This window comes from Coloeus monedula (genome assembly GCF_965178545.1).
Source record: "Coloeus monedula genome assembly, chromosome: 5".
In the NCBI taxonomy this organism is placed as follows: domain Eukaryota; kingdom Metazoa; phylum Chordata; class Aves; order Passeriformes; family Corvidae; genus Coloeus; species Coloeus monedula.
In genome coordinates, this window is record NC_138785.1 from 36,977,415 (window position 1) to 37,001,840 (window position 24,426).

General features: G+C 40.9%; 2 protein-coding genes across 5 annotated transcripts in view; one reads left to right on the forward strand and one right to left on the reverse strand.

The window, feature by feature from the left end:
* Positions 1 to 10,155, forward strand: part of CLCN3 (chloride voltage-gated channel 3) — a 66,001-nt gene extending 55,846 nt beyond the window's left edge. For 2 of the 4 annotated variants that reach the window (XM_082281855.1, XM_082281857.1), the window contains 3 exons: positions 530 to 928; positions 2,798 to 3,014; positions 7,056 to 10,155. In XM_082281855.1, the coding sequence (XP_082137981.1) occupies positions 530 to 928; positions 2,798 to 3,014; positions 7,056 to 7,146 (707 nt within the window). In that variant the 3' untranslated portion in view covers positions 7,147 to 10,155. Of the gene's footprint in view, positions 1 to 529; positions 929 to 2,797; positions 3,015 to 5,308; positions 6,927 to 7,055 lie in introns of those variants that run through there. The other 2 variants (XM_082281858.1, XM_082281856.1) reach the window with 2 other exon arrangements.
* A 505-nt stretch (positions 10,156 to 10,660) lies between these two features.
* On the reverse strand, positions 10,661 to 21,050 carry HPF1 (histone PARylation factor 1). The gene is made up of 8 exons (XM_082282429.1): positions 20,977 to 21,050; positions 19,688 to 19,847; positions 17,540 to 17,726; positions 16,943 to 17,041; positions 15,763 to 15,913; positions 14,944 to 15,031; positions 14,182 to 14,354; positions 10,661 to 12,362 (listed from the first exon to the last, which is right to left on the reverse strand). The coding sequence occupies exons 1-8, from the start codon at positions 21,031 to 21,033 to the stop codon at positions 12,231 to 12,233; spliced, it is 1,047 nt and encodes a 348-aa protein (XP_082138555.1). The 5' UTR covers positions 21,034 to 21,050; the 3' UTR covers positions 10,661 to 12,230.
* Between the last annotated feature and the right edge of the window lie 3,376 nt (positions 21,051 to 24,426).

The following is a 24,426-nucleotide window of genomic DNA, read 5'->3' on the forward strand; positions in this document are numbered from 1 at the left end:
AACAAAAGAGAAATACAATTCCTGTCTTCTGTTGTCCAAGAAAGAGATTTCTTTTCATCAGCTCATAATTCTGCTTAGCTTTTATGATTAACCAACAGCATTAAATTCCTAATCCTTTGGACAACATAGCTGTTGATTTGCTACCTGTGACTTCTTTGCATTAGTTCCATTCTTTTTTCAAATTCTTACTTTGCTCGATTTCCTTGCATTTCACAGTACTCTCTATACCATGATGTGGTATGGAGAAATACACAATTTTATTCTTAGTTTGTATTAAATAACTGCACGTGTTTTCCAATTCCCTTTATTACTTCCCTTTCTATGAATTTGCCCTAGAACTCTCTTTTTTAATTCTGGAAGTTTTGTGTTAATTTTCTCTGTCTGCTTTTGTTGGTATTACGCAGACAGGTGTTTGTCAGATGACCTTTCATGTCAAAGTTACATTCGTAGTTCTCAACAGGAAGGCAGAAAATTCTAAAATCATTATTATCTGATACTTGACTGTTACTGGCTATCATTTTCCTTGCAGGTGGTGTGACGAGGATGACTGTGTCCCTGGTAGTTATTGTCTTTGAGCTAACAGGAGGGCTGGAATATATTGTGCCCCTAATGGCTGCAGTCATGACCAGTAAGTGGGTAGGAGATGCCTTTGGTAGGGAAGGCATCTATGAAGCACACATCCGACTGAATGGATATCCTTTCTTGGATGCAAAGGAAGAATTCACTCACACAACACTGGCTGCTGATGTGATGAGACCTCGGAGAAGTGACCCTCCTTTAGCAGTTCTGACGCAGGATAATATGACTGTCGAAGACATAGAAAACTTGATCAATGAAACCAGCTATAATGGTTTTCCTGTTATTATGTCAAAAGAATCACAGAGACTAGTGGGCTTTGCTCTAAGAAGAGATTTAACTATTGCAATAGGTAATTAACTTTCAGTATTGCTTTATTATGTATGCCAATTTAAATTGTTTTATATTATTTTATATTTAAAATAGAATTTATTCTGTATGTTTCTAGACTCCAGATTTATTTAAGTATATAGTAATATATGTCCAGTAGCAGGCTCTGAAATGAAGAAAATCCTCATCTCTTTGTCTGTGTTGTAGAAACAAAAGTTGTCATACTTAAGTAGGTCAAAACATTATCTAATCTGGTATTTTTTAGTTTTTTGAGGCTTTTGATAGCATTACTTGAGGAAATGAGATACTATGCTAACATTCTTCTTCAAAATTGAGCAATTCTCATTTTAGACCAGCAGTATTCTGTGAGAATTACTGTCCAAGTAATTTTTAAATGTATATCCTATTTCTTTCTGACAGTGTGGTATTTACTTTTGTTATAACCACTGGGATTGTATTATGGAGAGATAAGTGCAATATTAATTATTTTAGGTTTATTCAATCTATTTAGGTTTTTTCAATCTGTTTGTGTAATGGGAAATGTGTCCCTGGGCACATGAGCACACAAGCCCTGTTTGGGCCGTCTCTTTCCGGGCAGGCATTAGTGCCTGTGTGATACTTGTGACAGTGCTTTGTGCACTGGCAAGAAAAATTCTGTACTTTGAGGCTACTATCATAACCAAAGGAAGAAACACACTGTTATGTAAGAAAATGTTACAAAACTGTAACATTTAATGCATGAAATAAGTGATGGAAGTTGCATCTTAAACTGCTGGGGGTTTTTGATACATATCTCTTAAACAAAGACACTTGAGAAAGGGACAGAATTCTCCTGAAACTTTTTAAAAGTTATGTTTTGTGAACATAACACTGTTTACTTCAGTCAGATTTTTGCCTGTGGTCCTACTACTGTGTATACCATGCTATTACAGTATGTAGGATGTATATGAATGTCCAAAACTTGGAAATTATTACCAACACCATACTGGTTTAAGTTTGCATTTACTTGAGTAAATGAGGGAATAGCAGAACATTCTTCTTAGAATACACTTTCATAGTAAGACTCATTTCAGCTGCTGAGATTATACAGTGGAAGTTGCTTAGTCTCGGGTTGTGTCTGGCTTAAGAGTCATTGTGCCCTGGCAGCCAGGAGGGCCAGCCATATCCTGGGGTGCATCAGGCACAGCATTGCCAGCTGGGCAAGGGAGGGGATTCTCCTGCACTGGACAGCCTCACCTCGAATCCTGTGGGCACTTTTGGGTGCCAGATTATCAGAGGGTTATAGAGCCATTAGACATCATCCAAAGGAGGGCCACAAGGATGGTGAAGGGCCTTGAGGAGAAGCCATGTGAGGAGCAGCTGAGGTCACTTGGTCTGTTCAGCCTGGAGAAGAGGAGGTTGAGAGGAGACCTCACTGCAGGTACAGCTGCCTTGTGAGGGGAAGAGGAGGGGCAGGCACTGATCTCTTCTCTGTGGTGCCTGCTGACAAGACCTGAGGGAATGGCCTGAAATTGTGCTAAGGGAGGTTTAGGTTGGATATTAGGAAAAGGTTCAGGGAGCTGTCAATTGAGGCTGGCTTTTCCCTGGCAGTTTCTTCAGGAGCTGAATATGTGCTTCCTGCATGTTATTTTTTTTAGGCTTTCCACCTCTTTATAGTAAATAAAAGTTACTTATTGGAGTGAGAAAATGAGTTGAATAATGACTAAAGCTGAATAGTAGATGGCTTTTGTGATTTCTGCACAACCACTTCCTGGGGGTAAAGCAGTGGCTATGGAAACATACGCGAGAGTCTGGTAGTGTCGATTGAGCTGTCCGTCTGCACTAACATCTTACTCCAAGAATAAATTCTTTCTCCTCTGCTGTTTCTCCCCCTTCCCTGTCTCTCTTAAAGAAAGTGCTAGAAAGAAGCAGGAAGGGATTGTTGGCAGTTCCAGAGTATGTTTTGCCCAGCATACCCCATCGCTTCCAGCAGAAAGCCCTCGACCTTTGAAGCTCAGAAGCATACTTGATATGAGCCCTTTCACCGTGACAGACCACACACCAATGGAAATCGTGGTGGATATTTTCCGGAAGCTGGGTCTGAGGCAGTGCCTTGTAACACACAACGGGTGAGTGAAGTGGCAGCAATGCTGTGCGTTTTGTTACATACGGTAATTTTCACTTCCAGGATCAGAGTATTTGAACCAGGATATACACCAGGATCATGGTATTTGAACCCGTAAGTTTGGTATTGCAAGAGGACCCCAGCTGTTCATTAAGAACGTGCTGTGCTGTAGCACCTCTCTGAAATTCTTACTCCTTCCTTGTATTCCAAGTAAGCAGGCAGATGATTTCAGTCATTTTATGATTTTCTGTTAAAAATTCATTCAGCAAGTTTGATCTGTGCAAGTTGCTTTTGGAGGAGACACAACTTGTCTTGCAGAAGTTTAGGCTTGTGCGCTGCACAGTCTAAGGCCTGTATTTTCTCATTCTTATCTGTGTTCTGGCAAGGTGCAATGTATCAGCAGTTATTGAACACCTACAAATACTGGGTTCATAAAGAGTAGAGGAGAAAATGATCTAGTCAGTATCTCTTCTGGAGTCTGGTGATGGCGATTACCACCAAGCTTTTGTTTTTTGGAATACTAACAACTAAACTGCTGCTAGTTCTGGAACTTCAATCTGCAACTTTTGTTTCTACAATTCAAAATATTTCAGGAAAGTAATTTTAAGATTTAGAATGTTTGTAAATGAGACTGTTGGGAGTTGTCCTGTGATTATCTACTAAATAAATCACCCCAGGCATGGAAACGAAAAGTTCGTTGTAATTGCCTCTTATCTAAACTGCTCCTTGTTTTTTTACATGATCTTTATCTGTGCAGCTGTTCCTTTAACATTCTGCTTTCCTGTATCTCTTGCATTAAACACTTGACATGCAACATCGATGCTCCTACCATAGTATCTTGCTTTCCCTTCAGCATGTCTTTAAGGCACCTGGGGAATGAAATGTTGTCTACTCATCCACATGTTTAGGATTGATCAATATCCTTGGGACAAGAAATCTGAAATGACTGGGACTTTCTTAGTTTTTTTTGTGGGCAGAAGGACTGCTGCTGTATGTAGCAAATGTTTTAAATATTGCATTGGTTTCCAAGTTTGGTTTTTTCAGATGCATTTTGAAACAAATTTATTTTAAGTGTTCTCCTGCTTGCTTTTTTTTTTTCTTCAATGCGTCTCTGTATGGAATACCAAGTAGTGTTTCCAGAAGCCTTTCTCTGATACGGAAAGGACATAATGATCTGACAGTTAGAAGTTAGTGCAGGCATGAAGTTCTGCTTGTTTTGGGGAGGGAAATTGGAATCAATTCCAATTCACTGAAAATATTTACTATGATAATTTTTTTCATAGTTTCTGTTGTGGTTGAGTGCTCAAACATTGACGTTGATGCTAAAATGTCCTCTAAAGAAAGCTTGATTGTGGAAAGCTATGTCAAGTTCTACTGTACATTTTAAACTATTTTATTATAAAGTAGCAGGAAGTATGGATGGCTTTAATTTTTATTTTATCCTACTTCAGTTTACAAATTTGTGTCATTCCACGAGCACACTGTCCATTACAAGACGACCAGATCATAAATACTAGTACTGGTGGTATTTATCCACAGCATATAGCCTTGTGGCCATCAAGGACTACTTTGTATTTTGGCGGGCAAATTTCCTGGAAACTGAATATAAAGGTTTAAAGACTTGTGTCAACAGACTGGTTCCAATCTAGATTGGATTGTGCAGAAATTGTGCAGATGACAAAGAGAAGACTGAGCCTCTCTCCTCCAAATTTGTACCAGAATATCCATTCCAGGGAGCTGCTCTTGATTTGTCCTGTCATGAATGAGAAATTTGTCTGAATTTGTGTGTTTGTAAGGACACCAGATAGCCCAGCTCTCTACGGCAGCATCGAACCTCAATTGCTATGACTTTACAGTTACTACTTTGTTCATCTACTGTGGCTTGTTAAAATGTGAATAATTATCTGTAAGCATGAGGAGAAGTAACTATTAAACAAAGGAAATACAAAGTAGATTTTAGTTCAGTGCCTTTAAAGCCCAAAACCATGTGAATTTAGGGTGAAGGGATAGTTTGCTATCCTGATGTGTACCTGATACGAGAAACATACTGCTCTGGGGTGGTTAAAGAGCCAGTTGTGTTCAGCATTTTGGGAGAAAAAGGAAAAAAGAAAAATCTGGGAAAGGATACTGACTTTCAAATAGATTTTCATTTAATTATCTCATTGGCTTTCCCGCAACCATTCTTTTTCTTTTTTTTTTTCTGTTTTTAGTTTTCTCTAATCCTTTTTCATTATGATTAGAACTTTTTTTTAAATTTGATTTCATACACAGTTATTAGCATAACATAATCTGTTGCAGGATTGTCTTGGGGATCATCACAAAGAAGAACATATTAGAGCATCTCGAGCAACTAAAGCAGCACGTCGAACCCTTGGTGATTAGATATATCAGATCTCATAATTAGACACATTAGAAGTCAGGAAGCATGAAACTTGTGAACTGTTCAGGGCTTTTATGACATCGGCTGAACAACGAAATCTTCTTATGCTCAAAATTTGTATTAAACCATAAAAGAACATGTGCAAAATCCTTTTGTAGAAATGAAGCTGTAAATGTGAACATACTGTTAGTCACAACATTAAAGGAAAGTAAACAGTAAACTTTCTGAAACTTGTGTTGTTGAGATCACATAGATCCAGCTGGTTGATCTCTTGAATTCCCCAGGTGGGAAGGCACGCAGCTAGGAATACTTTTTCCCTGCCTAATGAAACTAAGATTTTCGTATATGCCAATTTCTTTTTCTGATTTGGACAGCTTTAAATAGCTGTTCAATAGCAAAGTATCACATCTTTTGAGAAGCAAAGACAAGCATGTTTTAATTGCATTATTAGATATTCCCTGTAATCCCCCTTTATCAACATGATTTTAAAAAATATTCTTATTTTTTAATAAAGTCCTGTGATTTTATGTGAAGTCTTGTGATTCTGCTGTTACCTACAGCAGTCAGTGTACTCCTTTACAAAATGTGCAGTGATACCCTTAGCCACCAAGTGGCTTGCTACTATGTCGGCTGTTGACTTCAGAATCTAGATATGGTTTTAAACATGATGTTGTGAACTAACCCCTTAGATAGGTGGTAGATTTTGTCTTAATTTGGACATGGGTTGCTAGTTACATCTACTAAACATACCCACCATGTTTAGCTGCTTATGTGCAAAATATGCTAATTATGTTCTTATTTTATGCTAATATTTCACAAGTATTTCATGCGTCCTTTAATAAGACAAATTGAAATGTACTAACCAGAATAACAAGGGCAGCAGCTCATTCATTCTGCTCTTTGCTTCTCTTGTGATATTATCCTTTTGGACAGTCTCACTCTATTTGATATTTCGCAGTTATAGTTTTAAAAGACTCTGTCATAAGAGCACAGTATCTAAATTGGAAAATGAAAATTTTCTTTTATTATTCACAGTTTATTTTTTGCTAAAGCCATGAACTCCAAAAACTAATGAGCTGTTGTTTATTATACAAAAGTTTCGTGGCTGGAACAGTGTGCTCCTATGAATATATTCAATCTGAGCCAGTGTGTCAGACTGGAAGGATCCTTCTGGTTTAAAAAAGGAGGGAAGGGGAGTTTGATTTGCTTGATTTGGGGCCATCAAGCAGTACATCACTTCTGATGGCTAGGTTGGAACATGCCTCCCTTATGAAATGGGATCAGTATCACTTCTTTTTCATACCTCTCTTTTCTTTGTCCCTCTTTGTTACTTTTTTGTTGGCATATGCTAATCAAAATTTGATTTTTGTAGAAACAAAAAGTTAAATAAAAATTGTAATGGGCTCTACTTGGATGACTTGTATTTCATTAAAATGGACTACAGCTGTCAGAGACCATCTGATACAGTGTCTCAGCATTGCTGTGTTTTATCAAACTGGTGGTTCCTCAACATTTTGATAAATAAAATGTTTCTGCTTAAATAAGAAAATCAGGCTGTTTACTTTTGCCCTATTCCTGTCAACAAAAAGGACTTGGCTACGGATTTGTTCCGGTTCATTATTTTCCTGCTTGGATTAATATCAGTCTTCCATTTATCCTTTTCAGGCGCCTCCTTGGCATTATAACAAAAAAAGATATCCTCCGTCATATGGCCCAGACGGCAAACCAAGACCCCGCCTCCATAATGTTCAACTGAAACCCATAGCTGAGGAGAGAGAGGAAACGGAAGAGGAGGTCCATTTGTTGAATAGCACAACACTTTAGTCTGGGGAAAACTTCTAAAATCAGAGACGAGAGCTGGGTTTTTACGTAACAGTGCTGCTGGCAATCAGGAGTCAGTCTGGGGGAGCATGTGGCGAGGAGGAAGGCTGATGGGAGTGTGGGAAGGGAGAGCTGCTGTCCTGCACTGGATGCGTCCCGAGACATCAGGTCTGCCATGATAGTGCAGTGGGTGAGCCGTGCAAGTGGTGGCATTCTCCAGCCCAGCCTGGTACTTCAGCATTGAAGAGATGTGTTATTAATCCCTGTTTCTGGAGGGATTGTTCTGAATTGAGCCATCTTGTGGAGACTGAAAGGTCTTGCCCTTCTTACCATTGAAAACTGTTGTGTTAACTCATGAAGCGTGTTAACTATTACTCGTCACCTTTTTACATTCCAGAAGAGCTTTATTTCTCTCTCTCCTGAGCCGTAACAAAACCTCTTTAAAATTGGTGTGCCCTTTTGAAGCAGTTGTTTCTCATATTGAGATGTACTGAGTTACTGAGGTGTGATCACAAGAAGGGAGGTTTTTCTTGTGCCATTAAATGTGTAAGTTCGTACATCATGAAATGCTTGGGGCAGTGCAGAGCCACTGCAACAAAACCACATTGAACAGGTAATACTTTGCAAGAACCGTGCAAGACTTCTTTCAACCCATGTGCTGTCGTGATATGAGAAAACTAAAACCAGATGAAACCAGTATTTAAAAGAGAAATACTGGTTTTGCTGCAGAAAGTATCAATAATGTGACCTGGTCTTATGCAATTTTTTGTATTATTGAAAACATTATGATATATACCAATGTTGTGCAGTATAAGGAAAAATACTGCTAGTCTACTAGTTTAAGAGCTGGAACAATTCTGTATGCGTGTATCTGGTAAAAAATGCATGCTACAACACTGGAGATCTTTTTCCCCCCTGTAAAATCTGATAATGGTCATTTTTATTTTTTCTTCTCCACAAAAGATGTTCCACTGCTGACATAGTAGGAAGAAATGTAACTCATAATTTGCACTAAATGTATATTATTTTTCTTGAAGTTTTACCATTCTTTATTTATATTTGTATGGATTAAAAAATCTATTAAATATGAATCAGTTAATATCTCACATAACTAATTACCTTTTTAATGTGATTTTATAGAATAATTCATAATCCTCTGTAAGTAATGGAGGATTAGCCAATGTTTACAACTAGATGAAGGGTTTCAAGAAAATGGCTTCTTTATGATCCAACATACATACGAGATCATTTTCAAATATAACTTTCACTGCCGTTACCTTGGATTTCCTTTTTTTCTTTACTAGCAGATAACTGGAACAGTAATAGTAAGGTTTTAGTAAAAAAAAACCAAACCTGCAGGGTTTCAAAAGTAATCGGAGAAAGCAACTATTAGATTGCTTTTGACTCTTTTTTTCTTTTCTCCCAAGTATATAGAGGTGTAAATTATATGTAGTCACACCTGAACAGCAGGGCAGAATTGAATCCAGTACTTGAAACTTCGGCAGGACTTCAAAATTCAGCAGCAACACACACACACTTGGAGGTGAACTGACGGATCCCTAACTTCTTTACAGTACATTGTTTTGTTTCCTATTCATTCTATCAGATCACCACCACAACTGCAGGCAGAGGAAAAATGACAATATGCTATGAGCCTAAATGATGGAGGAAAAAAATTAAGAAATCTGGCTGACAAAAATCATGTTCTGTAATATGAGGTTGGATGAAACTTCTTTAACAATTATGCTCACAAGACTGCAAAAATGGCAAGAATATAAACACTAAAAGTTTAACATCATAATCTTAAATATCTCTAAGGCATTCATCACAGTTACCTCAAACATCTTTTTCACAAAGTAGGCAGTATGATTTTATCGTAAGTTCAGTAACACAGTGAACCAAAATTCTGACACTGTTGGTGAGCTGCACAAAAATGGCTGTGCTTAAGTAAGTGCACTGTTGAATTTTAACTGATTTTTCTGAGCAAAAACTTGCCATCTACATTTTAGCATCTCATCTCCAGCAGCAACTGGAACCAATAGAAAGTGAAATGTGCCAGGGGATCACAGTGATCAGGCCTCGTACTAAAAAACAGGTTTGGAAATAAACAGGGACTTGGGCTATGTTGAAATGGGAGCATGGCAACAAGCAGCTGTACTCTTCCATGTGAAGTCAGTGCTAGTGGTTAAAAATTTGCTCTGTTACATTACATAAGCCTGAAGAAGAGGAAGCTTCACAAAGAGCAGGATTGTCCCATTTACAGAAGGCAGCTCCGGAAGTTGTCTGTGACACTGATTTCTGTTGTCTTATTTTTTTTTTTTCAGTGGAAGAATACAAACTCACTACACATACAAAAATCACTTTAAATTAGTTTGAAATCTCTGCCATGTCTGATGTTGTTGTAAAACACTGCTGTGTGTACTGTATTAACTTGCACCTAATTCTACAGACTGCTGTCTGAATTAAAATACAGTTCACACTCCTGCTGTGTTTCATTTCTGTGTGGATCTTGAGTGCTGCACATAAATTATGCATCTCTGTTTACTCTTCTTAACCTGCTAAGCTTTCCCTGTTGACATTTAAAATGTCTTCTGGTAAACATGCAGTAGAGGTTCTGGTAATGAATTATGTGTGCCTGTGCTGTGCAACAAAAAATTTCTAACGTGAAACTTGCAGCGCCTTACTCAAGTTACTAATTAAAAAAAAAAAAAGGTGGTGGATGGGAGGGGGAAAGTGTCAGCATTTTTTTATTTTTTAAATCATTCAGATACTGGTTCATGAAGAATGCATTCTCTGTTAATCTGTGATGTCGCCTAGAGCTGTATTTAATATTGATCTTAATGTTTTTATTTATAATAGTGTGGTAGAACTGCATATCATTACAGTAAAAATTCTCATTACTGTGATGATTTAATCAAGCATTAAAACCTTCTGTATGACCATTTATTGTTGTCATGTTTTCTCATTGTTTTCACAAGCAAGATTTGTGTTGATTTTTGCATTTTCCCTGAGAGAAAATTAACAGCTAGGAATTTTACATACAAAACTAGTAAGAAGATTTGATGAAAAGAATGTTTAGGAGATGCAGTATTTGCATTGCTTAGCATGTGGCTACAAATCAGTAGCCAAATCAACCCCATCAAGCAGATCAGCCTTAGGTGGGATATTTTTCCAAAATAAGCATTTGAGATTTTGTTTTAATTACAGAATAGTTGGCTTTCTAATTTAAAATAGTTAAAAGTGGATGATCCTTTTATTGTCTAAAAGCCATCTGGTGATGATGTACACTTCACAGAATGGCCTGGGTTGGAAGGGACCAACCCTTCTGCTGTGGGCAGAGACACCTTCCATGAGACCAGGGTGCTCAGAGCATCATCCATTGAACACTTGGAGGGATGGGGCATGTACCTCCCCTCTGGGCAACCCATTACAGTGTTTCACCTCTCACAATAAGTCTTCCCCCTATCTAGTCTGAATCTACTCTTTTTTAGTTAAAACCATTATTCCTTGTCCTAGTGAAGCAGGCCCTGCTAGAAAGCCTGTCCGAGTTTAATGATACACAGCACACCGGGCATTTTACAGCTGCTGTAACAGAGTTCCTTCTCCCTTAGGGGCTAGTAGAGGAGTATGGGGGTCTAGTCTTGGGTCCTCATTTTAGCAGAGCTAAGTTGATACTTAACAGTTCAAAAGTTGAATTTTTAAGGTTCCCTCCAACTCAAACCTTTCCATGATTCTACTTTTTTAGTATTTGTATGATTTACAGGGCATTACTGTAAAGGGCTCCTGTACTTGAAACATAAAAAGGGGAATGAGACAGAAAGTATATCTTTTTTATGTATAAAACAAAACTTTAGGCCTATGACAGAATGCCTGCATGTTTGTGCTTGAATAAATGGGACATTTATATGCTGAGTGAAAGGGGTAAAGTTGTCAAATTTACAGAAGGAGCTGTGGCATGTGATTATCTTGTGCATTTGAAACTCACGATACTTTTGCAGCACTCTAACCTACACTATACCTCTAATGCTCCCTTTTACCATGAAGTAACAGATAACTGTCAATCCTTTGCTTAAAAAGGCAGGAATGACTTGTATGACCATAGTGCTAATGGCTAATAATCTTTATCAGTAGTAATTAGTACTGCTGTCACTAGTATTGATCTGAGTTGCTACAATGGAAGTCAGTCACTGTGTGGTGGCAGGGCTGTTGAGTAAGAGCAGATGTTATTTTCCATTGTTTCTGGACTGTTACTTTAACCAATTGCCTGAGAATAAACCGCCAACTGCAATAACAAGAACACAGAACTGGGGGATAATGACCTTGAAGTCAATTAATTTGCACCTTGTACAAAATCACTTGGGTTTAATTTTATAATGTTTAGAGATGGCTTCTTCTGATTATCAAGTAGTAACTGCAGTGAAGTCCCACTGTCTCTTGTAATGTCAGCATTTCCTTCGTCCCATTGGTTTCCTCCCACTTGAGCCAGCTCCAGCAATGCAGGAGCAGGGATAGTGCTTTGCCACAGAAGGGAATGCTGCAGTAAGGGAATGCTTTACCTGAGGGGTGGGACACAACTGGGGAAACAGAGCATGGCAGAACCACGGCCCAGAGCAGGGACGTGGGGCTCGATACGCGTATGGCACAGGCGGGCAGCAACCAAGCCACAGCAGCGCAGCCCAGCCCGGCCCGGCCCTGCCGTGGTGCCCGCAGGTGCTCCAAGCAATGCTGGGCAGCAGCTTGCCCTTCCTTATAGCCCCAGTCCTGGCCCAGGTTTGGCTGCCGGGGCCGGCAGGGCAGGGCCAGGCGAGCGCGTCAGTGCCGCAGCCCCGCCCGTGGGCGGCCCCGCTCCGGTCCCGCCGTGCAAAGGCAGCACTGGGAAGCAGCGCGTTCCTTAGAAAACCTTTACTGACCGCAGGAGACACCGCCGCCGAGTACAAAAAGACACACAAACACACACAAAGCCAAGCCCGCTCCCGGGCTTGCAGGGCCGCCCCCGTTGCAACCCCCCCCGTGCCCGGCTCAGGGTGCCAGCTGATCCAGGTCCTCCTCCCGCCGGTTGCCCAGGTGCAGCTCGATGATCTCGGCAAAGAGGTTCCTCTTCAGCAGGGTGTAAGCCAGGGGCAGCAGCTGGCCCACTGTCTTGTGGAAGTACTGCAGGAGAGAAGGGAAAACAAGAGCCGCCCTCGGCCTCAGTGGTTTTGTTTATTCCAGGAGCAGCCCCAGCTCCTGGCTCCGCCCCATTCACCCTGCTCCCTTCAACCCCTCCCAAAATGGCTGAGCACATCCTCATGCTACACCTGTGACAGCCACAGACAGCAGGCAGGGGTGCCAGAGCTGCTGCAGTGAGAGAGAGAAACCAAGAGTTAGCAGTGCAAGAGATGATGGTCCCACTCAATACAGCATCCCAAGCTCCAGCCCGCAGGATGAAGTCCCCTATCCTGTCACAATCCCATGTCTCATCCCACCCCACAACTGGAGGGGAGTACAGTGGTACTAGTTACAGTAACCATTTAAGCACTTCAAAGGTATAAACATCAGAGCATATTTAGCATTTGCAATAATTATTGTACATGTAAGTCCATTGTCTCTCTCAAACAAAGGGGACAAGATTCAAGTTCTTTTCTATGTCTTGGACTACAGATAAAGTGTCACTGTTTCTCTGGCTCTGTAAGCAAAGGGACAGGAAGGCTCCAGTCAGAACTGGAAAACAGCTCCAAGTAGGAGCTCCAACACAGGCAGGGACCTAACTTAGCATAACTTGTGTGAAGCCACTGTTCTGTTTACTAAGCTAGAAGATGAAGGTTTCTAGTTCTAGAAAACAGCTGCAAAGTTACAGGTGTTTCAAGCTGCAGCGTAAGACAGACAAGACACATCACAGTACTGTAAACACAATTTTTCACTGCAGGACTTTGTCAGTGGTTAGTCTCATGTGCTGAAAAGCACAAAGCACAGAAGATGAGTATTTGCCTCTACCTAATCAGAAGAATGGGAAGAACTGTGTCCTTCACTGCCCTTCCAGTTGTAGAAAAGATTTAAGCAGCTAAAGCAGCCTTGTCTCCGAAAGAAGGGTTCTAAATGAACAGGATATTAGAGGAAAATACCACACATTTTCAGATGCTGTACAGAACTTAGCAGAGCAGGGCATGAAATCTAAGAAACATTAGTAATTTAACAGCATATGGCAAGAGCAGTCAGTTTTCATCCATTTCCATGGCTAAATATTTTAACCAGTGTCAGCACAGCTTTTTTGGGCCTACATTTAGTATTGCAAGACTTATCTTTCCCATGATACTCTGGAGCACCACTCAGCCAATACTAGTTTTGCTAGGAGCAGTTATTTTGCAGGGGTGTTTCTATGACCATCCATTCATATTAGGTTGATGTTGAAACTTCATATGTTAATTTCTAGCCATAGACTGGTTACAGCCATGACCCTTTTTATCAACAGGCCAGTGGCTAATACAGAACAAAAAGCATTAAGTATAATTTTTATGTGTAACTAAATGCTATTAATTCAATCCCCTTACTGATGATATTCACTGTTAGCAGAAAACTAAAGAGACTTCACGTGGGAGGTGCCCTGTGCAGCCACACGAGGCAGTACAGCGAGGCAGCTGGCCTGGGTTCACATTCTTGCAGCTGAGGTTACTACAAACATCAGGCTGTTTCTTGATCTGGTTTAATATGGGTGCCTATACAAGCAGCTGGGGACAGGGGACTCCAGCTATTCAGTGCATTTGGATCAGACACTTTGCACTCTGCTGCTGGAGTGCAGGATTGGGCTTTCATACACGCAATTTTAAATTCAACATGGAATGATGTTGTGTGACTTTTTAACAACCTTCATGAATTAAAAATATTCTTGCAGACCTCTACAATTCCTAGGGATAATTAATCTCCAGCAGAACAATTCTAGCCCATATATAAAATAACGCATAGTTTTGTGAAGTATGATTGTTGTAGCACTCACATGTGATCCATAGCAAAACAGGTCCATGCCCAGTTCGTACCCCATTCCATAGTCACATTCATCGTTAGCAAACTGAACAAAGGTCAGCATTTCCTGAATGGGTGCAAAGGCCTTCACTCTCTCCTCATCAGTCGGAGCATCAACAATGGCCTTGCAAATTTTTTTAAGATTAGCTGCAAAAAAGCAAAAGCAGGTATTTAGATGTTTAAATAAAGAAATTTAATATTGCACAGAAGTATTCTGTGGTGAAACTGTATCCATATGTCACACTTACACGTAAGCTAAGTGGGCACACCCTGAACTGTTGGTGAAGCTTCCTCATTTCCTTGGAAGCTCTTTCTTGCCCCATGCCCATCCCTCTCAGTTCCTCATAGAGGAAGACAAGCATTTATGTGGTGAAATTGCATCAAGGAACTGATTCTGGTTCGACAGTGGGACAAGGGGGTGGATAAGAAATAAGCCCACAAATCCCTGAATGCAGATCAGCTTTTTGGATCTACCTCTGGCATGGCTTTGCCAATACAAAAGGAAAGGTCATCTGAACAACTACTTCTGGAATTCTTCTTAGATTTAGCATGGTTTTGTTGATTCTCACCTGGTTCCTTTAAAGACAATACTTTGAGCCCAAGTGTGATGGTTAGGACTCCTACCTTTTACTCCCACCACTCAAATTCTTTAAGTAGAAAATATGAATGCAGTTTGCTTTTTACTTAGGGTTGTTCACTCAAAAAAGCAGAAGGATATAGTAAACAAGATGTTTACCATTTGTTTCAGGAAGTTCTCTGTATCCAACATCATTTTTGTCTACAGGAACAACTAGGCCTGCTCCATGAAATGCTTTGGTCACCACCTGAAAAAAAGAGACAGAAAATGGAACATAGCACCATAAGAAAGTACTGTGACCTAAAAACTCACCTCATTAAACACTAACACCTGACTGCTGGTGGTCAAACCTAATATAGTGTCCTGGCTCCAGGACATCAACTTAAACTATTTCAAATTATATGGCAGTTACTTTCAAGTATTGAAGTTTGAAATAACTGAAGCTTGAAACTCCATTTCAGTTGAATTCTGAAATCTAGAGACCCTTGTAGTCACTTGTGTAGCATTATGCCACATTTCTTTAGTCCCCTCCTACCCTAATAATTTTTGATAGGTATGTGAAAAACCTGTTACTATCATCATCCATATCACCCTTAATGGTCCTGTTTCTAACAGATCCAGCCCAGCTGTTTACAAGAATCTTCCATTTAAAGCAGTTTTCTCCATGCCCTCTATTTGTTTCAGTTTTTAAGACTATTGTGCTTACTAGGTTTTCTTGGTGGTAGTTTGTTCTTTCTGTTTTGTTTGTAATTGAATGCCAAGCTATGATTTACTGAAGTGTTTTTATTTAATCCTATTATTTGGAACACACTTGTAGTAATCTTCCCTCTCCTGAAGTTTTATAGAGAACTGATTACCACTGGAAATGCCTAAATGAGGCATCCTTACTGACTAGAAGGATGAAAAAACACAAACAGGAAGTAAATGAAAAAAATTTAACAGAACTTAGTTCTCTCCAGTGGATGAGGAAAGTCATACTTTCTTATCTCTCTGTTTCATCTTCAGGGTTTTTTGTTCCAGAGAATAACCCAGTTCTTTTGCTGTTCTTGTTAGCTTTTCATCTATGTCTTTCAAAACAGCATTTTTCTTTTTATCAGCCACTTCCTTAAGTTTTTTTGACAAAAATAATCTGCAAACAGAAGAAACACATCAAGAAAACAAAAAAACCTAATAACCTTTTAAATGTTAAGCCTCCAGATCTTAACAACAGCGATTAGCAGTCCCGAGTTTATTTATACAGAGATTTGAAAATACAAGCCTCTTAACAAGAGGAAAGAAAATAGTTTGGCACAGCCAGTACTTGGGCTTTTCTTATCTGTATCTGCTTTATGATCTAGTTTATGCAATCTGCAGGTGCTGAAGGTTCTCCCAGCCTCAGTAGCTGTTCATCTTTCTATCTTAAACATTCAGTTTGCTGCTTCTGTGCCATATACATCATTTGTCATCCAAGTCATGCACACAAATACATATTTATGAGCTTCCCCATGATACTTTCAAAACATGTCCTCGTTTAACTCTGCACTGCACAAGGGTTCTTTTGCAGAAGCCTTTCTTCAGCCTGCTTTCACTGACTGACACGTGTCTGTCCTTAGAGAGCTTTCCATCTTTAACCGGCAGGGATGAGATCAATTGTTTACATTCCTGACACAGGAACATGCAGAGCTCCATGAATGAGACTGACCTACATATCCATGTAAGTGTTATCCTGCCACAGGTCAGAAATGGTACTTCTTGTAAATATTAATTATATACAAACAATGTATTTTTATGTAGGCAAGAACAAGAGACAGATGCTACTCATCTACTATTATACTCAGATTTCCTTTACCACAGTCTGAGATGCCCTTTCTCTACTTACAAAGTATTTTAACATACCCAGTGGGTATTTTTTCCAATTTAGAGCCTGTCACTGCCAATATATTTAAAGAATGACATAACTAACACTTATCTATTTCACTTCTGAAAGGAAAACACTGTCAGAAAGCCTACAAAGGCTTTTGAGAGAATCTTAAAACTTGCCATCAGGGGCAGAAAACAAGTGGGGGTTTCTTACGAAAGACATATCATCAGTTAAGCTTCATTATTCCACATCCCACCTCCCAATTAACAATTTCTCTCTATTCTGCTCTTTATAAATATAAGTAAATATGAACCTTACTTGACTGCAGCAAAGACATTATCACCAACTTGTGAAATCACACAACCCTTCTTAGCTTCATTTGCACCAACCCACACTGGGAGTTCATCTGGCACATCCCTATTGATGAAAAAGTACACACAAAATAGTCAGGCTGTGTCCACTGCTCCTATTTCAAAGTAAAACTAAATCTGCCTCCTCACCATGCTGCCACCTCCTTCAGAAACCTTCCAAAAATGCCCTTAGATCTAAAGCTCTGAATCTTACAGCAAACCTTGAGAAGAATTCACAGCCATACATGCAGAAAGAATACATATTCCCTTCTGGCCATTTGATTTTCTTCCCAGTATCATGGCAAAAGTTAAAGATTAGTGAGTGAAGGTGCTCTGGATGGCTGGAGGAGGTAGTTCAATAAACATTTAAATCTAGTCTTCAAGTCCTGTTCTTGTGATCTTTTTAAATAAGAAGATAAAGGCACGTGTTAATATCCTACTACAAAAAAGAAAGATTCTTGTTTGGTCATAGTGCACAATTCTCAAATTACTCTTCATGGAAAAAAAAGAGGACAAAAGCTATGCATAGTTACAGTGGAGCAAGAGCACACAGGAAATAAAATACCTGAAATATCCCATGTGATACTGTGTTCTGCTATCCCCAACAAGTATAGTCTGAAATTCTGGGGGATCATAGAAGAATCTCCAATGAAGATTGAAGTTCACATCTGTTGATTTTGCTTTTTTGTGTTTCCCAGCAAGAATATCATATGGTCCAACCAGCTTAAGTCCAACACTTGACACAAGTGCATCTGAAAAGCAAACCATGAGTTGATTTACATTCAGGTGTGTGTCTAGACCAGGAAGTTTCTGTGTTGCTCAAGTATCAAAAATTTCCATAAATTTAGTCAAACACTCTATTCACTAGACAAGGAAAACTAAGACATTGTTTTGACCAGATAGCTTTCATTCAAGAGTTATTACACATCTCGTAAGTAGTAGTCATCAACAGTCCAATGTCTGGACAGAGACTGGTGATGAGTAGCATCCCTCAGAGCTCTGTACTGGGACCAGTATTGTTCAATATTAATCTTTAGCAATTACACAAGACCGGGGAGCAGCAAACCTTAGCAAATATGCAGACAAAACCAAGCTGGGGGGTGCAGATGACACTCCTTAAGGACAGGATACCATCCAGAGGGGCCTGGATAAGCTCAAGAAATGGGCCAATGGAAATCTCTTGAGGTTTAAGAAGACCAAGTAGAAAGTCCTGCACCTGGGTCAGGACAACCCCTGGTATCAACACAGGCTGGGGATGAACAGATGGAGAGCAGCCCTACCCAGAAGGACGTGGGGGTGTTGATGGATGAGAGGCTGGACATGACCTGGCCACGTGCACTTGCAGCCCAGAAAGACAAACACATCCTGGGCTGTATCCAAAGCAGCAGGGAGAGGGAGGGGATTCTGCCCCTCTGCTCCACTCTGGTGAGACCCCACCTGCAGTGCTGCATCCAGCTCTGGGGTTGTCAGCACAGGAAGGACACCGACCTGTTGGAGTGGGTTCAGAGCAGGCTCATGAAGATGATCAGAGGCCTAGGGCACCTCCCCTACAAAGACAGGCTGAGAGGGTTGGGGCTGTTCCGTCTGGAGAAGAAAGGCTCCAGGGACTTGACTGCAGCCTTTCAGTACTTTAGGTATTAAAGGTAGGGACAAACATTTTAGCAGGGCCTGTAGCAAGAGGACAAGGGGTAATGTGTTTTAGTTAAAACAGGGTAGATTCAGACTAGATATAAGGAATGTCTTATGATGCACATGGTAAAACACTGGAACAGGTTGCCCAGAGACATGGTGGATGACCTTGAAACACTTAAAGCTGGGTTGGACTCAGCTCTGAGCAACCTGGCCCTGTTGAAGATGTCCCTGCTCTGTTGAAGATGTCCCTGCTCATTGTAGGGGGTTGGACTCTGTCACCTTTAAAGGTCCCTTCCAACCCAAACCATTCTATGACTCTGAAGATACTGTCATTTCTAGAGCACACCAGGATGCCATGTTCAGTTATATAATAAACTTGAAGAGGTTGAAATCCAGATTTAGTAGTGCTTACAATGAGTTAAAATCTTTTCAACCTCTGATCCCACCAGTGAGGAGGCTGTGGGTGCACAAGAAGCTGAGACGGGATGCAGCTGGGACAGCTGATCCCAACTGACCAAAGGGATATCCCATAGCATGTGACATCATGCTCAACATGACAGACCTGCTTTCTTGGAGATGGCTGAACACCTGCCTGCACATGGGAAGTGCTAAATTAATTCCTTGTTTTGCTTTGCTTGTGGCTTTTGCTTTCCCTATTAAACTGTCTTTAGCTCAACCCACATGTTTTCTCACCTTCCCCCTTTTGATTCTCTCCCCTGTCTCACCAAGGGGGAGTGAGCAAGTGCCTGGGTGGTGCTTAGTTGTTGCCTGGGATTAAACCATGATACATGAGAAAACTTGAGTTCCACACTAAACATTTTAAATACACCTGCAAGAAAGGCAGATTTAGACCACATTTAGTTCCTTTACATTGCACAACTTAAGTAGTTACATTTTAGAAAGCTTGCAGTGTACATCTTAGCGATTATAACCAGTATTTTAGTTTACACTCATGTAAATACCCTCCATCTCAACTGAAAAACTGAAGCTTTATTGAAATGCATCTGATCACTTCCAGTTTGCCTGCCTTCAGGCTGCTTTTGGGAGTGAAAGTTAGAAGAGGCAAAATTTAAAACCTCACCACTTGGTTTCTCAGGATCTAGCTCCTCACAAAACTTCCAAAACTGGTAGAAGTCCTCAGGCAGTCTAAGCCGATAGCATGTTTCTGCTTCTTGGCAAAGACTATCAGGAATATCTGCCTGATTTGATCTTCTCTTCTTGACAACTCCATTTTTTTCACTCTGTAGATAAAACAAACAAACACAACAAAAAACAACCCAAACCAGAGTTAATTTAGTTGCTTTCTGTCAGCTCTACAAAAGGATTCTACACAGATTTTCTATTAATGGAGGAACAAGGATTAGGTCTATTAGGACATGTTTGTTAGTTAAAGCAGCATATGTACAGCCTAGAACATCTGTTTTAGACAGAATCCATTAAAAGTGCAGTCTGACATATGTGCTAAACATGTCTGAAGTAGCAAACTGCTACTTTTATATTAATGGGTCAATATAACAAACAGAAGCACTTCTATTAGGTAACTAAGCAAAGGAGCAAACAATCTCAAGGTTTAATCTAATTTTACATTGTTTTAAAATGACCATTTCCAATCACACTGCAGACTGCATACAACATATTTGTGTTTTACAGACAGTTGGAAGTAGGGATACTATTTTGTCATGTCTGATCAAATAATACAGCAAAAATCCTATAGTCTCGGCTGTTTGAACTACTGTGCTATTCCACATCACGACTATCGCAGTTTTCAGTGCAGCACTTCAAAAGTAGCTTTAAAGGTGAACTTGCTTTTAAAAATGATGTAACGTGAACTGAAGCAGGCTAGGAAATGATCCATACGAGCACACTCCACTGGAGCGGTAGCCTCAACCACCCCATTCCCACGTAAGTCTCCATGAATTGGTACGAATCGCTACATTCCCCCGACACCCCCGCCATTTGAAAGAATAAAAATTAACAAAAAAAAAAAAAAAAAGAAAAAAAAAAGAAAAAGGTTTCTTTTCTGTTCCTAGGAGAGGACAATGCGGCAGACGCTTCACCTCTGAAGCAGGGCCGCCGCCAGGTAACCCGGGACACGGCGAGTGTCCCCGTTGCCAGGGCGGTCCCGCCGGGATGATGGGACGACCGGCGGGCCCAACGCACTTCAAGCGCGGCGGTGCCCGCGAGATGCCCGGGTGGAGGAGCGGCTGCCGCGCAGGAGAGCCCGGGGCCCTGTGACTTTCCCCAAAGCCGCGGAGCAAACCGGAACGAGGGCCAAGGAGACAGAGGACCCACAGACACCACACGGCACCCGCGCCGATGCAGGCCCGCGGCTCTCCCGCCGCCCCCGGCCGTGTTCCCGCTGAACCCCACCTGCTCTCCGGCCGGTCCCGCCGCGCCGCGCGGCCTCCGCTTCCCGCCACCTGCCATGCGCTCCCGCCGCCCGCATCCCGCGCGCCCGCCGCCACACAGCGCGCGCGCCGCGCCTGCGCAGCCCCGCGCCAGCTCCGGAGCCGGCCCGGCCCCGCGCGGCGGCCGCGAGGGGCGCTGAGGGCGGGGAGTGTGAGGGGCGGGGGCCGCCGGCACCCCCGGCTGTGGCGACCCGAGGGCAGCCGCGACCCAGGGCAAGGAATGCGGTTCGGCCCGGATGGCGAATGCGGCTGGTGGTGGAGACAAGTCGGGAACTCACCGCCATGTTCCCTCAGCGGTAGATACACCGCGTAGATACACTTTAGAGGCTGACTTTTTAAAATCCTGATTACCTATACATGCAAATTCCTGTAATGTGAGTTAGGGTGGTGTATTGGGATCAGACATAGGAAGAGATGACCTGAAATGTAATCATCTCCTTCAGAGCTAAAGGCGTAAGAGAGAGGAAGCAACTGAAGGTTTTCAGTACGAAGAAAAAAAAAAAAATAAGCCCAAATCCCCTAATCTTCTGCTTTAGCGTTTGAAACCTGCCAGGAATATAAAAGCAGCATCACAGCTTCTGTTCCAATGAAAGAACCGAGGCAGCCGTGTGTAACACGCCGCAAGTGGGACGCGTTCCTCAGTTCAGAGCAGCCCATAATCACATTATGCAACATCCGCTCACACTGCTCAAGTGCTTTGCGTCGGAGAGGGCCTGGAAACCAGCGGCGCAGGAGGCGGCAGTGGGAAGCTGGTTATATATAAACCTTCACTTTTTTTGTTTCAGTAAGCGAGACCGCAGTGGGTTTATTTAAAGAAACATTATGTAGTTAAGCTACAGGAATTAGTGAACTCACACTGCCTACCAGAAAGAAAGATGCACATATGGCGTAAGTAAATACCGTGACATCTTTTTATCCTGCAGTCCATTAAGGTTGTAAATATTTGCTTTGGCATAGACTGTTAGCTTAGATCTAGGATTAAACAGCAGTGTGTTTCAACCACCTGACACATATGACTCACACAAAAACTCGGTGGTGTTAAGTCAGGCTACAGCATTCACTATTAAGAGTTACACACAAGTCACAGGAAACTTGATCCCAGCTGATGATAGCACTGCCTATACATAAAACAGCAAGGTTTGCTATCATGTAGATGCAGAACAAAGTCTGCATCAAAGTCTCCTCTCTCTGATGGAAAAATTGTTGTTTAAATCAGCATACCTATTGTCTGCTTACCAAAATCCCACATACACACGGAAGGAATATTAAATTTCAAGTCCAAACCTTGTTTAAGGATTGGGTTACGTTTCATCACCTGAGGTTAAGCAGAAATGAGGCACAAAAACTTACTAAGAAACCACAAACCTAATTTTCTTTCTCAAAAGTGTCAAGAGTACTGGCCTAAGGTTTCTTTGGGAAATGCTTTCTAATATTAGTCTCACTCAATTTCTAGTACACAAAACCTTAGCCATAGTGGAGGTTAGATGAAATGTCACCCAAGGAATGCCACTTTCCTGAGTAGCTTTGTGAAAAGTATTCTCACAGACTTCAGAATAAAAGCATACCTCCTCCACCCCCATCCCAAGTATCTGTTATATACCCTACCATAGCCTACCTGAATTCCAGCCTCACCAAAGGCCCCAGTAGGTCCCATTTCAGTCTTAAAGCGGACAAATGCCAAGTTCTGTTGCCCACAACCATTTCAGGGTAAGCTTTTTTCCTCTTGCAAGGATTAAATAACCTCATCTCCAAACCTATAGCTTTGCAGGCTTTTATGCCCTCATTTTCTCCTCTCAGTGCTTACTGAAAGGAAAGCTGCAAATAATAATAATAATATAGATTATTGGTTAAGAGTACCAGTGTTTGACCATATTTAAGATAAAGTGTGATTTAAAAAAATACTTCTGTGTGTTTGTATCTAGTGCAACTCAATCTTTTTATAAGTACCTTCCAAACAATTTTGGAATGAGTACCTCAAAAGACATAAGTAATGAAATGCCCAGTTACCTCATCCTGTCCTGTCAGGCTTGGAATATGAGGCAGGCAGCTTAGTTCCATTAAGATCATGATGGTGGTTGTGTTCAGAAAAGTACCTTTGCATGGCTGGATAGATAAAGGGAGTATTTTTGAGTTTAGGTGTATCTAGCCCCAGGTGGCAGCTGGCAAGGTCTTTTCAGAGCAGCAGTTTTGAGCCTAAGTACACACTTTAGATTCAATAAACCCTTTCAGTTTCTCTTCAGTTAAGTCTACCCTCATCAGTTCTTCTCTGAAGTGTGGAAATAGATTGTGGGGTGCCACTATAGAAGCCCTTAAACAAGTAACTCTAAGATACTGAATGATTATTCTGTGCACCATAGTAATTTTTTCCTCTCTGTGATCAAGTGGTAACTCCCTCTGTATGAGAAGTATGAACAAATTATTTGGAGGAGGATACAAAGTCCTAGATTTGAAAAGCACATAATTTGATATTGGTAGTCATTTTGTCATTCATTCTGTTAACAACCTGTAAGGCTGTAACAGGGAAGACTTTTTTACAAAGGATAAATTACGACAGCAGAATTCATAATATGGTATTTTAAAGCCTTCCTTCAAGCTGGAAAATATAGCCTCCTGTGTGGCTACCACCAGACTTCTGAATCAGGATAAACTGAGATTATCTCAAGATAATTATCTGCAAAGTAGCTTTATCAAGCTCTCCAGTCATCAGTATGATTAGTCCCACTCTGAAGTGGGCCTAGTTTTTTTGTTTGGATTTTTTTGGTTTTGTTAATTCATAACTATGCAGGAACAGATTTTGTGAGAAACCACAGAACAGAAGTATGTTGCCTTGAAACAAAGCTTTTCAGACCTGCTTTCTCAAAAGCTATTGTAGACACTTCCTGCATATACACACACATTTCCTGATACATTTTATTTGCCTCTTGAGGTTAGCAAGACTTCAGTGGCTTATAAGTTTTTTCCTCTTATATGTTCATTTCCAAGATTATTGCTTAATGTCCAAAGTTACCAAAGTATGCCCCATGCTATGCAAAAAAAAAAAAAAAAAACCAAACCAAAAACCCTCAGTTCTGAATTTCAGAGTTTTATTGGTATTAATTGTTGTGAAGAAAGCTTTCACGATTCAAAAGCCAGAGCAAAAACTTTATCAGCTAGTAGGTTCTAGAAAGAAGGAACAAAGACTTGCAGGGTTGTTGAAATCAGATTTTTGCTTCCTCACTGCCATTCACTGACTCTTTCATGCTCCCACCCCTTAAAAGGTGAAAATTTGCTCACCTGTGAAAAGCACCAGAAGTAAATCAAGCTACGCTGATCCAGATATTCTGTGCTGTTACAGACTGTTAAGGACAGGGATCTCAAAGATGAGATATCTATCTAGTCTAGACTGCATTAGCAAATTAGAAGGGATGCAATA